At 43.8% G+C, this 16,105-nt stretch overlaps 1 protein-coding gene across 4 annotated transcripts in view; it reads left to right on the forward strand.

Annotated features, from left to right (window-relative positions):
* Positions 1 to 16,105, forward strand: part of grik4 (glutamate receptor, ionotropic, kainate 4) — a 312,974-nt gene that overhangs the window by 293,166 nt on the left and 3,703 nt on the right. For all 4 annotated transcript variants that reach the window (XM_069182439.1, XM_069182438.1, XM_069182440.1 and 1 more), the window contains 8 exons: positions 306 to 509; positions 4,472 to 4,585; positions 9,725 to 9,834; positions 11,312 to 11,485; positions 11,763 to 11,928; positions 12,584 to 12,809; positions 13,500 to 13,628; positions 15,518 to 15,636. In XM_069182439.1, the coding sequence (XP_069038540.1) occupies positions 306 to 509; positions 4,472 to 4,585; positions 9,725 to 9,834; positions 11,312 to 11,485; positions 11,763 to 11,928; positions 12,584 to 12,809; positions 13,500 to 13,628; positions 15,518 to 15,636 (1,242 nt within the window). The remainder of the gene's footprint in view (positions 1 to 305; positions 510 to 4,471; positions 4,586 to 9,724; positions 9,835 to 11,311; positions 11,486 to 11,762; positions 11,929 to 12,583; positions 12,810 to 13,499; positions 13,629 to 15,517; positions 15,637 to 16,105) is intronic.

Raw genomic sequence — 16,105 nt, forward strand, 5'->3', positions numbered from 1 at the left:
GATAAAAAGGACCACAAGCTGCAGTAGTTCTGAAGACAAAATCAAATTCTGAAGCAAGGTAAAGCCTAGGTTTGTTTGTTTTTTGCTTTTTCATCCCTGCTCAGCGTTGTAAGAACCAGCACATAAATTAACATGTTTTCCTCCTTGGCCACATGTGACGCATCATAATTACTGTCTGCTTCTTAAACGCAAAAAATGAGAAAGCGAGCTGACAGGAAGGATGGAGAAAGTCTAGTAGCTTTTAGAGCACCGCTCTGCTCTGATGATTACTTCTGAGGTGACAACACATGCCAGTCTCGTTGTAGGAGAACCCCTACGTCATGCTAAAGAAGAACCACCAGGACCTGGAGGACAACGAGCGCTACGAAGGCTTCTGCGTGGACATGCTGCGGGAACTGGCCGACATCCTCAAGTTCAACTACAAGATCCGGCTGGTGGGGGACGGGCTGTATGGCGTCCCGGAGGCCAATGGCACCTGGACGGGCATGGTGGGCGAGCTGATCTCCAGGGTCAGTACTGCGGCTCTCACTGGTACCCAAGACCAGTCCAAAACCCCCCTCTCATACCTGTTTCTGCCTGCACCACTCTCACAAGGCTGGGCTTGAAACAGTAGATTAGGAAACTTAGTCAGTCCATTAAGCTTTCAAAAATAGAACACACTTTTCACAGTAAAAATAAATTATTTGAGCCTCACAAAGGAAAGCAAGCTGTAGTTGTTTGCAAGCTTTAACACAAAAACAATTAAAAATTAGAGCTAAGGTCTTCAGCCCAGGAGATTCATTGTGATTTGCTAAATATATATTGCTTGCATCAGGGTGCGTTCTTTAAATCCGGCTGACCATTGACACGAACACAAGGTGCACTGAAATCAATGCTGTTCCCAGATGCAGGTCTGTGTGAGTGTGCTGCTTCGACTATGGATGCATCCGAACACACTTGCTAATCTTGAGAAAGCTCTTGCCTTTGCAGCCAAATATTTGTTATCAGGACATGAATGTTCTAAAAAGCACTAGCAGTGTCCCAGGTGAGCCTGACTCATCAACATCCTTGATGTCTCAGTTCCCCGGGTATATTGTTGAGTATACAGACGTGTGTGCATGCCCTTGAAAGATTGCCAGTGACAACACCCATAGCAGTGGAGTTAGGTAATAATTGAAAATGCTAAAAATATTTTTTAAATCATTTTTATGAAGATGTGTTATGGGCAGGCCAGAGTTAGAGATGCAGCTAATCAGTAGAGTAGTGACATGGTGATTTCGAAACATCAGGACTCCACTAACGCTTTGCCTCATCACTCACAGTAGAAGTGAGCCAATTGTTTCAACAGCCGTCTGTCCAGGGTGTGTGTAAAGGGGCCTCCTGTAAGGTCTCTCACTCTGGGAGGAAAACTGGGGGTCACTCTGAAGCCTGTTGCCGAACCAGTGTGAACTGTGTAACACTGACATGCTTCCCCAACTTGGTTTCTTGCATTCCTGTAGATGTGATGATAGTCCGATCTCTGTGACCTTCTCTCTCTGCTTGCCATTGGCCTTAGCAACTATAAGAGAAGGTGCATTACTTACATTAATTATAGATAAAGATGACTTTCAAAGTCAGGTTCTGAGCAGTGCAGTGCAGGCACTCCTCAGGGGCAGGGGTTTTGCAGGAGACAGTGGTTATCTTCTGGGCTACAGAGCAGACTGGGTGTGAGAACAATGCACAGAAACACACATTTTTTTCATGTTCCACTGTGTAAAGTCATTTTTCTATAAATTGTTTTTGCCAAACCTTTTTCATAAGAAACTCTGCTCTGCTGCTCGTTTCTCATCTGTTATGTTATAGTATGTGCTAGAAAGGACCATCTCTCACCTTGAAGACATTGATTACTTCACACTTTAGCCAAGAACATGGGGTGCTGTATGTACTGTACCAGTGCAGTACAAAGCATCTGTCATGTTGACACTCACTGAAAAAGCACTGTTGAATCAGGATCTGCAGTGGAAAACAAGCATCGTTGTTCACAGACAGCTCTTGACCTGACTTAAATGCAGTGAGCTGTGTTATAGGACACCAATACTGCACAAAGTACTGTATTGTGAAAAAGTACAGTGAAATTCATTTTAAAAGCCCTTGTTCAGAAATGGTATACAAAATATACAATCTTTTTTGTTCTCTCGTCTTGGAGAAGGAAATTGTTAGAATGGGAATTGGGGAATGGAAGAGACCTGGACAGGCAAGGCAAGGAGGGTCATTAATTGGTTATCCATCTTAATTCACTGGTCTACTGGAGGGCATTAACAACTAGCAAAAGATACAAAGAGAAACTGCCTCTTCTTGTTATTGCCCCGATTTGTTTCTCTTTAAGTGTGTTCCCTTGTCGTGACCTTGCAAAGTGGCGTCTTGTTAGTAGAGTCCCAAGAGCTGCCGCAGGAGGCTGTGTGAGGTCTGTAGGGATGCAGTCAGATTGTGGTACAGGTGTTTAGGGAAGAGATGTGGGCAGTTTCACGTTTGGTTGCTCATGTTCATACGTTGCAGGGAAGTGTGTCGCTGCCAGTGACATGGGACATGGTTTCTGGCCATTCCCCTCCCTCTAGCTTTATGGAGGAATGAAAGGCATTTGTTGCCGTTTAGGCCTCAGCCCCCTTTCTACAGCCAGAGGAATTAACAAACAGTCCACAGAGAGCTGTACCTCCTGACAAACAGCTTAGCTTCATGAGAATGAAGAGAATGGTTTATGCATCTGCTGATAAAAATTGTTGGAGAAAACATGAAAGAAATTTCCAGTCCCACTAACACGAATGAGGCACCTGGGGAAATTCCTTGATGTTGTAATGTAAACCCAACTGCTACAAGGCTGTTATGTGTCTAAGGAGAGCAATTCTCAAACAAAACTGGTTTGTGTTAAAGTGATCTCTTCTTTTTCATGATTCCTGCTGCCAGTGGAACAAGAGAAAAACACTCTTTGTGCACACAAAGAAAAAAGCTCCCAAGTTTGGAAATAATAAACTTGCAGCAAGTAATATGCTGATTATCTCAACATATGAACAAATGATGTTAAACCACTGTGTAAACTGTTCTCTAGTGATGTAATTACTTTGGAACAAAATAAGTTTAATAAATGATTGCATTTAGTCTTTCCTCTACCGCCTCACAGGTTTTGAAGACCTGTGGGTGAGGAAAATCCACCAGCTCACCTTGCTCAGTGGAAGTCTTATATATATATATTACCTCGATCACTTTCAGTTGCTGATTGTAGATTTGGATGCTCCGCTTGCTTTTAACCACTTAAGACAAGAATAGTAACAGAGCAACTCGTTTGGTGCTCGCTTGACCCCCACTGAAATTGGACAAATTTATCAGTGTCAGGAGGAGCTGTGAAAATGTCCCCAAGTGTTTCAGCCTCTGCAGTATGGTTTGGTACTTTATTCTATGCATTCTGTGTAAAAAAAGGTATCCCTCTGTGACTGTACTGAGTACAATACTTAAGAGAAAAATTAACCCCTCCACAGATGTTATTTTAAACTCGCATCTGATTGGGGGGTGTGTGAAAAGGATGGCAACCAAGGTCACATAGCATTCTGTAGACTGCCGAAAAACCAGTGTGAGCTGTGTAAAACTGAGATACTTCTTCACCTCAGTCCTTTTGCATTCAAAGATCATGAGAAGTGGGTGAACTGTGTCCACACACACTGGAAGCTGAAATGAAAGGAGAAAACAATGAAAGAAAAAAGTCTGTGGCAGGAAATGACAGAAAGTGGAACAGACTAATGGGGATCGATCTGTGAGACGAGATCTCCTGAATTGACAAGAATAGACTGTGGACCTCCCCCCTTCTCCAAGGGGAAGGGACGAGGTCCACAGCCAATTAGTACAGAGTTTAATAGAAGAAACTACAACAGACAGGCACTTTGAAAACTCTGAAAGGAAAGGTAGAGAGCAGATGAGTTCTTGTTAATGAGCTTTGTATTGGGAAAAGTTGCTGAGCCTTTTACAGCTGAGCCCCTACAATCATAGAAAGAATAAACACACCATTATCACTTCCAGATGCCCCTGGGCTTTCTTATTTCTTATCAATAGAAGAGATTATTTTCCTGCTATACCTAGATAAGGCTAATAGATGACCCAGGTCAGTTCAGGAGTGGTTACAGTGTAATGAACATGAGTGTGAGTCTCAATTTAATGTTGAGCCTCTGTACAGTGAAGTTCAGTATCTGGCTTCCTAATTGTGTAAAGAATATAAATCCAATTTCCTCCTTAAACACGGCCCCAGCAGATTGCCAAGCACAGGACATGTCACCACTTGTCTCCATGTTATAGAGTCTGAATCTGTATCAAAACTGGACTAAACAAAACTATTTTGCCTACATTTAACTATTGTTATGCTCTTTGCAAGGATAAAGCTCACTGATATTCCAAAGTTTCCGTCTGTCACTGGAAGCTGGAAGCAGGGTTAACTGAGGGTTAACCCTGTGCTATCTTACGTATCTTTCAGAAAGCAGACCTGGCAGTGGCTGGACTGACCATCACTGCCGAGAGGGAGAAGGTCATCGATTTCTCCAAACCCTTCATGACCCTGGGGATCAGCATCATGTACAGAGTCCACATGGTGAGTGAGGATTCACCTTTGACCCCTTTGCCCAAGGCCTGATGTCATATTAACTCCTTTGTCAAATTAAATTGGACTTGCTTACAAGATGTGTATAAGCAAGCCACTCCAATCCTCTGTGGAATTGACAGCAGTATTGCTACTGGCTGCAAAATATGGCAACCACTTCTGCACCCTCAGTGTTATGGAGCAGAGCTGTGCATCCAGGCACTGTGTGTTCTATAGAAAATAGTTGCCTAATCGATGTTCTGCTTCCGATTAATCTTGACCTGTCCAGCACACCAGTGCCACCCTGGCCATTAGAACAAGGTTACGCTAAAATTCCAATACCTTTATTTAAGAACAGCAGACCATTAATCAAATTCTCTTCTTAAACTGAAGGTGACATGCCAATCTTGGATCTGTATGCGCTTGAGGCAGCTTGTGATGCAGCTTGTGCTAACAAATATAGCCTCTCAGAAGGGTATTTTCCCCAATTTGTATGAACAGTAGATACTTCTGGTGAGGACTTCATTGAGCAGGCAGCTATGTGTAATTGATAGCACCAGCTGCTCTGTTTATGCGGTGATGTCACAGTTAAAGCTCACCCTATGGACAGCCCTAGGTGCATTCAATACCAATCCTTCTTGCATTACAAAAAGTTTTAACTTTATCTCTCTTAGAAAAAGCTTTGTGTTTGAAATCAGCAGAATATTTTATCTAATAAAATAGGCTGGCTTAAGAAGTTCAAAGGAGAAGGTTAAAATCTTAAGCATTTTACCATGCAAATTATAATGTGATGCCACAAGGGGTGTTGAGGGACTGGATTTTCCCCCAGAACAAGGTCCCTAATGGCATCACAATGTATAATGATGATGTCCTAATGTTCTGAAGAAGGAGACAAGCTTGTAACAAATTTTAGAAGATTGGGAGGAGGAAAGAAGAAAGGGACAGCTAAGCGAGGGACAGAATTAAGGAGACCGCAGGGTCATGCTGAGAGGGGAGCAGAGACGGTGCTGGGCCACTGTGAGAGATGGAGCAGAGACCCCACAGGGTCACTCTGAGAGAGGAGTAGAGACACTGCAGCACCAAGGTGAAGGAGGGGCAGAAATGCTGCAGGGTCGCAGTGAGGGAGGGGCAGAGATGCCTTGGGGGCATGGTGAGAGAGAAGCAGAAACACTACAGGGGCATGGTGAGAGAGTTAGAAGACGGGAAAGGGCTGCAGAAAGGACATTAGAGACAGGGATGAGCAGGAAAGAAAAAGTGAGAATGAAATGAGAAAAATTAGATTTGTTCTGCAGTGGAGGTTGGGGGTGGTGAATAAGATGAGGAAAATGTCATTTTCACCTTGATGAAACACACTGTCACGCTGACACATGTTAAATGCTGGAACATATTGGATTTGTCAGAGAAAAAGGTGGCGAGATGAATAAGTGGATTTTGCTGATTTGTTTTCTCTACACTTTGTTTTTCTACGAAGATAATGGGCATTTCAATCACAGGAGCATGCCAGCACCGACACTATCAGGTGCTGATGTATTCCTCTTAGATGCTCCTCTGCAGCAGCGCAGTTTGAGTGACGGGGCAGAGAAAGGTCATCGTAATGTGACCATGACTTTCTTCCAATATCTCTCCCACAAGCTTAGTTCTTCGGGCTAGTCATCAGGAGCAAACATGCCACTCATGCGTCTCAACAGAAACTCAGCTTGTGCTTTCAACCACAGGAATGTCTCTCCTTACAGAGGTACAGAGGATGACCTGGCAATCCATAATACTACCCTGTGCTCCTGGCCGCCAACACTTTGCTACTGTTGTACCAAGCGTCCTTTTATTTATTTTTTGCTCCACTATTTCAGTTTTAATCCAATATTGATTTCAGACACCATTACCTCTGTAGTTCTCCCTGTGCCTATATCCGACTCCAAATGAAAACTTTACCCCCAATCAATAGTGAAGAAGAATGGATCCGAAGAAGAATGGATCTCTTTAAAATTATTTATATGTATTTCTTTCATTTAAAATTTCATTTAAAAAGAAGTTCCTATCCCATCTTTCAGCAGTTGCTAGGAAATACCTTGATACAATATGACTACAATAAAGGAGCACATCTACAGGTTCTGTTGAGTTCTCGGATATATTGTTATATTTCAAAAGTGCAGCCTCTTCTCTCATCATGCTGAGAATATACAAACGCTCTGTTTTCTCATCTCACAGATGCAGGGATTGTGGGAGGCTGGGACAGTGTGTGAATTAGCTTCACTCCTATCTGCTAGGTGCACAAAACTGCTTACACTCTGCCCTTGATGCCTGCAAACTTGAAAATAACATTGATGGGAGCTGTGTATCAATCTGACATGGGTTTTGAAGGTGTCAGGTGCAAAACAGGCCCCCTTCCTTTATCCTCTTCCTCTTTGCCGCAGGCTGCCCAGCACAGTAATGTGCTCACACATAAAGAGAATTAAATTCAAACTGAGAAAGAAGTACTTCCCATGTAGAGAGACAGACAACATGCTTAGCTTAAACATCACCTCTGCTCTGCTGTGGTCTCTTTGTGAGCAACAGGACAGAAACGACATTTTGGAGCCAGGTGTCTCTCAGCAGGTATGCTGCTCACAAAATGTCTTTATCCCAGAATTTAAGTTAATGGGACAAAAATGTAAACTTTTTCTCCCGGTTTTCTAGTGCCTTGCAATACAGATTTTAAATCCAAGAAGATGCTTTTTTTTTAGAATCCCAAGGATTAGATAAAATTCCTGTAGAAGGAAGTGATGGTGAGATTTTTTTAAAGGGCAGAATTTCACTGTTAGAAAACCAGCTTGTCCAAGATTGTGTTCTTTATTGTTTGAAAGAGTGCAGATCTATTAATGAAAAGATCAACATCAAGACCTGAAAAGATTTATTCTGAAGTTAATGCATGTTTATTTCTGTGAATCTGAAAGATTTTAAGTCTGAGCCCTTTTTCACAGGCCTGAGTATGAATGCTGCAGATAAAGATAATTAGTTATCCCAGTATTGATCAAAAGCAACACAATTTGCTAGACCTGTCACTCAGGAAGAGTGACGGCTTCACTGCCCGTCACATCCAATCAGGCTTTGATCTGACCTGTGGAATTATAACAGCTGCTAAACCATCGGTTCAAAGCTTTTTTGTGAGCCGCAGCATTGACGAAGCTAGCTTGCAAAGAAGAACTCATGGTAAAAAGCATGTCTCTTAATGGAGTTTCAGAGAGGAAACAGTCCTTCCTTCCCCTGCTCAGAATATACAATATAGGAAGGGCACACAGAGACAGAACAGCCTGGTGTGAAAGCACCCATAAGAGACAAATATACTTCAGTCAGCCAAAAATAATTACAGATTGAGGAACAGGACGCAGGTACACTATAAGAAATTCCTATCTAAAATCCCTGAGAAAACAAACCAGCACTCAGGAAAGGAAGAACCATCATGCACATCACTGTTAAGTTAGAAGAAACTGATCATTCCAAATAGTCATGAGTCAAATATTGACATACTTAGAGTTCACTGTGTCATCAATGTACTATGGACTTGGTTGCATGGTACAGGCCAGCAGCAAGAATTTCCACATCTCACTCTAGATAATCAATCCTGTATGATACAGTACCTCCTGTCATGCTATAGTGGTCATTGCATCACTCTGGCAAAATACCAAGCACAAAACATTCAGATACACACAAGCACATACAGTACATTGACCTTGAGCACCACGCTGCACCTGATATAGATGGCTGAAGTCTTATTTGGCCAATATGCTGTAGGAGAATTGGGCATTCCTTTTGTGTCCTGCTTTGAAAATGCCAAAACTCTGCACCAAAGTCCAGGCACATATTTACTGTGTTAGCTGCTGCAGTGTAGTGACAGTTAAAATTTGTAAAAATCATGTATGTATAAAAATACAAGAAATGGTCCCTTTGACACACAGCTCTCCTTTATCCTGCGATATATCCACATTAGCACAGAACTCCATGAAGCATTGTGCAGAGCAGACACACTCCCCACAGGTATCTCCTTTTGGGTAATATCTACAGAGAGAAATCTTGCAGACACATGCACACCACAAATACTGGGATTATACCAAATCTGCAGGGATCTGTGTTCATCATAAACGATACTCCTCATTACTAACAGTAATCTTCGGTCTCAGTAAGCCTACATAACAGTCATTGGCAATAGAAGCACGAAAACTGACACAAGGTGCAGTTTTTAACCTGTTGGTTGCAAGATTGCACACAAACTGCTCACACACTGCCCCCCATGTCAGACATGTCAGATCCGTCTTCAACACGTGGTTTCCCTCAGTAAACTGGCATTGAGCTTGACATTGCTGGCTCCAAATGCCAGACTAGCCAATAGCTACAGCCTACCATGAGCACAAAGCTGCCAATATCACCCAGATGTCAAGTGCTGTCCTTTGCATGGCCCCATTGATTTTATCGGGTACTGCTCAGCTCTGTTTCAGCATTGCTAATAACAAGACAAGGGTTCTTTTTTTTTTTAAGTACAATGTTTTTTGGGTTTTCCGTCAAAGTGTATTTTTGAATGGTTGGTTGTTCTTTTATTGCTGTAAACCTTTTTAATGAATATTGCATCCATCATCCATGGAAAACTGATTGCCAAGGAAAATTCTGAATTTCCAGATTCTGAGCTCTGTCACCATGATAAAGGAATCGCAGTTCCAGGGTGAACGCAATCCATTAGAAATGTCTGATGCAGCAAGATGTATTATAAATGGTAGCTGCAGTAAAAGCAGGGTAGAGAATGATAACTTCACACAGTGAAGTCATGGTGTATAGAGAAGTTCACAGAGGTATGGCACACCTGATTGAAACCATGAGACATCCGCACAGGGACTTTACCATTAATGGAGAGAGGGCAGCACATGTGGAGAGCGCATGGTCCACTCACACAGCAGCCAACCACACAGTCACCCCATTCTAAGACAGGATAATGCACACCTTTTCTTTTATGGCATCATGAGAGCAGCGTGAGAGCACCAAGCTGAACTTCTGAAATGCTAGTGTGGCAGCCTCTACAGTGTAGAAAGGCAGTTCATGCCATGCATTATATAATCCCCTGTGTAAAATGCTGCCTTTCATGCAGGGTCAAAGTTTCTCAGTGATGTGTGTGTCTGTGTGTCACAGGGCCGCAGGCCAGGATACTTCTCCTTTCTGGACCCCTTCTCCCCTGGAGTGTGGCTCTTCATGCTGCTGGCTTACCTGGCTGTCAGCTGTGTGCTGTTTCTGGTGGCCAGGTAAGTGCTGTGTGATCCCATATCACCATCTGGTGGCACACGTGGAGTATTGTGGTTGGGAAGAGAATGTGAACATGGGAAGGAAATATTTCTTGTGTGTGCGGTGATATTAAAATGAGTTCATCTGTTCGCTCCCCCATGGTAGCCTTAGGCAATCTGCTTTCAAATGTCTTCAGCGTTGAGCTGTTTCATGAGTGCTGGTTTCCAGTTTTGAAATGTACTAGTTTCCCACCAGTTCCTATTCAGCCTCCAAGCCCTGGATTGCAGTGGTATCAGACGGACTGCAGGGCTGAACAAGAGGTGATCAAGTGCAGTAGTGTCTTCACCCCATCCAGTTTCCATGAGTAGGCTGAAGTCAGCTCAGGCACGCTTTCAGTCCTAAGTCCAGCTGGGTCTGGGCCTCGGTCAGTTTAGCTGTTATTTGCTTTACAAATTGGTGGGAGTGCTGTGCAGCAAAACTACAGATGCAATACAACCTACAACATCATTTTTTCTGTTAGCTGATTTAAACCGTTTTATTTTGGCAGCCAGGCAGCATCTGGTCAGGATTTGTAGCTGCATGTCTTTTTCTGTCCCATGGCAGCAGTAACACCACTTAGATGAAATAAGAGGGTGGTGATTTGAGGAGAGCAGGAGCCCTCCCCCCACCCTGATTTTAAAATGTTATTATTTAATTGCTTTCATCAAAGCACATAAAACAGCACATTTCACAAAGCACCGTGTAAACCAAATAACTGTGAATATCAAGCATGTGAATTGCATCTGACTGACAAAGCAAGTCAATAATAATCGCTAATCATTATAATTACCAATAATAATAGTAAGTAATTAGAAAAGTAATGTACATAGTGAATGGACAGCAGACTGTACAAAATAGAACATAATGCTCCAGATGTCCATTGTTTATCAGAAGCCACTTACTCTTGATAAGGGTCACAGCAAGAGTAACCCTAAGCCCATCCTGGAAGCACAAGGCACAAGACAGAGCTACACCTTGGATGGAATGCCCATCCAGCACAGGACATGCAAACACATGGACAGCTTGGAGATACCAGCTAACCCAGGCTGCATGCCTTTGACATGTGGGAGGAAACCAAACCAAGTACCCAAGACCCTGTAAGGTATGGGTGATAATCACCCAGCCACCCAGCTGCTGCACTTTGATTTTTAAAATATATGAATGAATTGTATCAATATTGAAATTCTTAAGCAGGGGAACAGGAGACAATTCGGCTTTTACAGAACTCAGTATACACATCAGTGTTGGGTCTGACCCGCAGAACAGACAAATTGCAAAAGTTTTCCAATTCTTTCTATACACTACAGCTTCCCTTTGACCCTTTGGGAAATTTTCTGGTTTGTTTTTCATTTTAAAATAACACCCCTGTTAAAAGTCTATTTTTCTTCTAAAGTCTAAGAGTCTATTTTTGTCAATCTATTACATGCCAAACCCCACTCCATCTTTTTCTCTCTGCAGACTGACCCCGTACGAGTGGTACAATCCACACCCCTGCCTTAAGGGACGCTGTAACCTGCTGATCAACCAGTACTCACTGGGGAACAGCTTCTGGTTCCCAGTGGGTGGATTCATGCAACAGGGCTCCACCATCGCACCTCGGGCCCTCTCCACACGCTGTGTCAGTGGAGTCTGGTGAGACACACACCTGGACTGCTCTGTCTGGGGTCCCTAACTGCTAGGACAGCTTAAGACTTGAGGTGGAGGGTTAAATCAGTTAAATGTAAGGTTTTTTGTTTGATTTTCAACTTTTGGAGAGTAGTAATATGAACCTTAATGTACTATAACATGGTGAAATGCTCAGGAATACATGGTAACATGGTCAGGAATCGTACAGAAATGTTTCCCTGAAAGAATCCTCTTTATATGTGCTGAAATGTGCTGTTGCAGAGTCAATGTTCCTCTGTTCCAGGTGGGCCTTCACCCTGATCATCATCTCCTCCTACACTGCCAACCTGGCAGCCTTCCTCACTGTCCAGAGGATGGAGGTGCCCATCGAGTCTGTGGATGACCTGGCTGACCAGACAGCCATCGAGTATGGAACCATGCAGGGGGGCTCCACCATGACCTTCTTCCAGGTAACCCTCCTTGAGCAGACCCTACAAGGTGTCTTGCTGCATGACATCAGCACTTATCCTCAGCATACCCCAGCATGTCTCCATGAGACACACTTGCTTGGGGTCAGCCATTTAACATAACATAACTTTATTAGCCCTATACAATTTCTTGCATTAGGAATTCATCTTTTTGCATACCTCATCTTGCGCTCCATGAGACACAGACACACAGACAGGGAGAGAAGCTTGGAGTCAGAGTGCAGGGTCAGCCATCGTACAGCGCCCCTGGAGCAGTTGGGCTTAAGGGCCTTGCTCAGGGGCCCAATGGAGTAGGATTATATATATAATCATAAATAAATAATTATATACATAATATACACTAATAAATATATAAGCATACCAGTTATTCTCAGGCTTTTTGCACAGTGTCCATAAGTCCCAGATGTTGCTAGTTCAAACTTTGTTCCTGTGCAACAAAACCCATGGTTATTAAGAGCTCTGTGGTCCATTCCATTCTCAGTCTGATCTGTCTCGTGATGGCCTTACACGCTTCCTTTCACTTATTCTCTGCAGAGTTTTCAGTCACTAGTTTTTTTTTAATATGTACTTTGCCCACAAAGGAGTTTCCTCCTCACCTCCCACAACCCCCTCTCTCACCCTTCCTGCCTGTCCACAGAACTCGCGCTACCAGACATACCAGCGGATGTGGAACTTCATGCACTCCAAGCAGCCCAGCGTGTTTGTGAAGAGCACAGAAGAGGGCATCGCCCGTGTGCTCAACTCCAACTACGCCTACCTGCTGGAGAGCACTATGAACGAGTACTACCGCCAGCGCAACTGCAACCTCACCCAGATTGGGGGGCTGCTTGACACCAAGGGCTATGGCATCGGCATGCCACTGGGTACGGAAGGCTGGCGCTAAATCATAATCTGAAAGATAGTCCTCATAAGACAAAGGGCTGTACACACCATACATAAGCCCCTCCTGTATCTGCCCACATGCCAGCGGGACTGTGCATCATCACAGACAGATATATGTGATGGTCCTCTAGTGGGAGCCAAATATCTCTACTTTCCGCTGCTCAACTGCAGTGTCAAGAAAAAAATCAAGGAGACGCCTGCTTGTAATGTGGTTCAAGTAGGTAGCTGTGTCAGCGTAGGCAAGGAACAAGTGAAGATATATTCCATGCTTAAAAAAGGGAAGAAAAGAAACGCAATGTTTCAGCTGTGGAGCCTTCTTTGGCTGTGAGAAAGAGGGAAAAGTTGCTTGTGATGAGTACGTTCCAGGTAGCAGTGAGCTGTGCAGAGTAATAAATTCCTCTTTGGGGAAGCTGCAACAGAGGAAAAAACTTCTCACCATCTATTCTGTAATTCTGTTTCCTACGACTGGAAGGTTGTGAGTTATTACTATCTGTAATAGTTTCCTATCTGTAATAGGGCAGCTATTTTTAACAGACTATACTCTGTCCATGTTTTACTGCTTGTGAGATAAAATGCAGTGTATGCTGATATTTTTTATTACACTGACACAGGTCAGAAAGACATGCGACACCCTGTACAAATGCCCATCTCCCCCTCTCTCCCTCACCCAGGCTCCGTGTACCGGGACGAGTTTGACCTGGCCATCCTCAAACTGCAGGAGGAGAACCGTCTGGAGATCCTGAAGAGGAAGTGGTGGGAAGGGGGCAAGTGCCCCAAAGAGGAGGACCACAGAGCCAAAGGTACCAGCATGCCACCTTCCTCACTCCACACCATGGATGAACGGGCAGGGCATGCGAAACCTCTCTCTTTAATGAAATTCTGCAGGGACCTGAGACAAGGGGTCTGCAAGAAAGAGGGTTTTATTTATCCTGTCACTGACAAAGCTGTTCTGTCAAGCATGGGGCTGGTAGCTCAGAAGTTTTATCCAGCGGGCATTACCAAAGGCCTGTTGGTTGCCACAGTGTGACACTTCATTACGAGATTCGCACAAGCTGCCCATGTGGATGGTGTGATATTGACACTGTTTCTTCATTAAAAATGCTCCTGCATTTTCAAGAGAAAATATTACAAGTTATTACTAAAAATAGTGGTATACAAAATAAGCTGCTAAGTGATAATGCTACCCTGTCAGTATGGTGCATTATTCTCACCGTCTGGAGCACTGTCAGAGGTTCTTTTGTGGTTCCTGCTAATCTGCACCGTGTAGCACAGCAGATGTGTTTCTGGAGCTGCTTGCCTTCAAAGCAGGGTGATTTTCACAGTTTTCATGCAATTCAACAATTTGTAATTGGTTTGTGCTCCAGAGAACTGCTGGAGTTTTCTGCCCCCTGGTAACTACATTGCAGACCTCTCCTGGGGGAAGCAGCAGGGCAGGGCATGTGCTGGACTCCAGTGCTGATAACGAGAAGGGCAGCTCTCTGTGTGTGTCTCCTGCAGCCTGTTATTTTATCAGTGCCCTCTTGCCCTCAGTGATGAACCACCAGATGAAAATAACTGTACAGTTTTGTGTGCTTGATACCCAAAATCTGAGGCCTGAAATTGTTTTGGCAGAAATCATTTTTTATACGACAAACCAACATGTTTTCAAGTAGGTAGCTGCGTCAGCATGCGTAGGCTGTAAAGGAACTAGTAAAGGTTTATTCCATGCTGAAAAGAGGAAAAAAAGAAACAACATTTTCATTGTGGAGTCAGCCAGTAGAAGGCTGACACCTGAAGAAGGCTTCACAGGCAAACTGTTTTTTTCCAGCATGAAATAAACCTTAACTTGTTCCTTTGCCACATGTTTTCATTTCATTCTTCTGTTATTTTTAATATAGAGATGCTCAGGTTACATTTGGATTTTTAGATGTCACACACGCACACAAATAGCAGATTTCAGCTTGAAGGTATTGGTGTTACTCACACAGAGCTTGACATTTCTACACCAATAAGAATTTCTGCTGTGGGCCCTAAAAGAGCAGTGCTAACCTTTCCGTCTAACCTTGCATAACAGTACAAAACTCAATTTCTCTCCTAGACAGAACACTATTAGAGCAGTTCAAACCATCTCTGAACCCATGTCCTGAAAATACCTGTGTGGCATCTGTGTGCGCAAGGTACGATAGGAGAAGAAAACAAAGATAAAATAACATTACAGGTTTATACAGTCTGCTTTTGCCAGGCTAGAGTTAGGGAGTAATTCTTCCATGTGCCATCCACCACATCCTTTTAGTCTTCACCCAAAGTTCACAGCCATAAGTGAGATTGGAACTGGGAACAGTGACTGTGGTGGTTATCAGGGCCTGGATGGACTTCAGTGTGCAGCAGTCCACCATCAAGGAGGTGTTTGCAAAGCCACCTGGTCTGTGGTAAACCTCACTACAAAGTCAGTAACACATTTCATACCTCACAAAAATGTGTTATACCATGATTAGAACTGTAGCAAATCAGAAGGAAGTCATTGTTAAGGTTTAAAGGATGGAGATCTCTGGCAAAGCATGTTTCAGACTGCTAGAGACCACATGAAAGTGTGTTAAGCAGACCCAGGAAAACAGATCTTGTGAGCTGTGAGGAGGGATGGACTAATGTTAATTAGTTAATGTTGCTGAGCCAGGGTGGCTGAAGTAATGTGTCTGTGTGCTGTCCGCAGGCCTGGGCATGGAGAACATCGGCGGCATCTTCGTGGTGCTGGTGTGTGGGCTGCTGGTGGCGATCTTCATGGCCGTGCTGGAGTTCATCTGGATGCTGCGGCAGACGCCTGGAACAGAGGTGAGAGGAGGCGCCCTGACCTGCGTCTGCCTCGGGAGCCTCTCCCACTCGTGAGCAGAGCACGCCCTCTCTGGAGGCCAGTGGAGATACAGGGCAGGCTGTGAAGAAGACACCAGCACAGAGATAGGAGATTTTTGGAGAAGGGAAGTGAGCAAGTTAAGTCAGAAATATGAACTGAGCCTGCAGTATGGTGATCTAAAGCTGCAAACGAACTAGAGGTTAGTTCCATGAGAGCAGTGCGGAGGCACAGTCAGGGCCCTGTGCTTGTAAATGGAAGGTTGTGAGTTTAAATCCCATTTATACTGGATACACTTGGAGACAAGGTACTCCACTCAGTACAGGCAGGTTGAAAATGTAATAATACTACCACCCTAAGAAGTGGAGAATGCTCTACAGTAGTAACTCCATGTATTTCATTAATTATTTTCACTTGTCAGTGTGGTACTAACCAATGCCTGTTCCTCAGCAC

This window comes from Lepisosteus oculatus, chromosome 23, assembly GCF_040954835.1.
Source record: "Lepisosteus oculatus isolate fLepOcu1 chromosome 23, fLepOcu1.hap2, whole genome shotgun sequence".
NCBI lineage: Eukaryota > Metazoa > Chordata > Actinopteri > Semionotiformes > Lepisosteidae > Lepisosteus > Lepisosteus oculatus.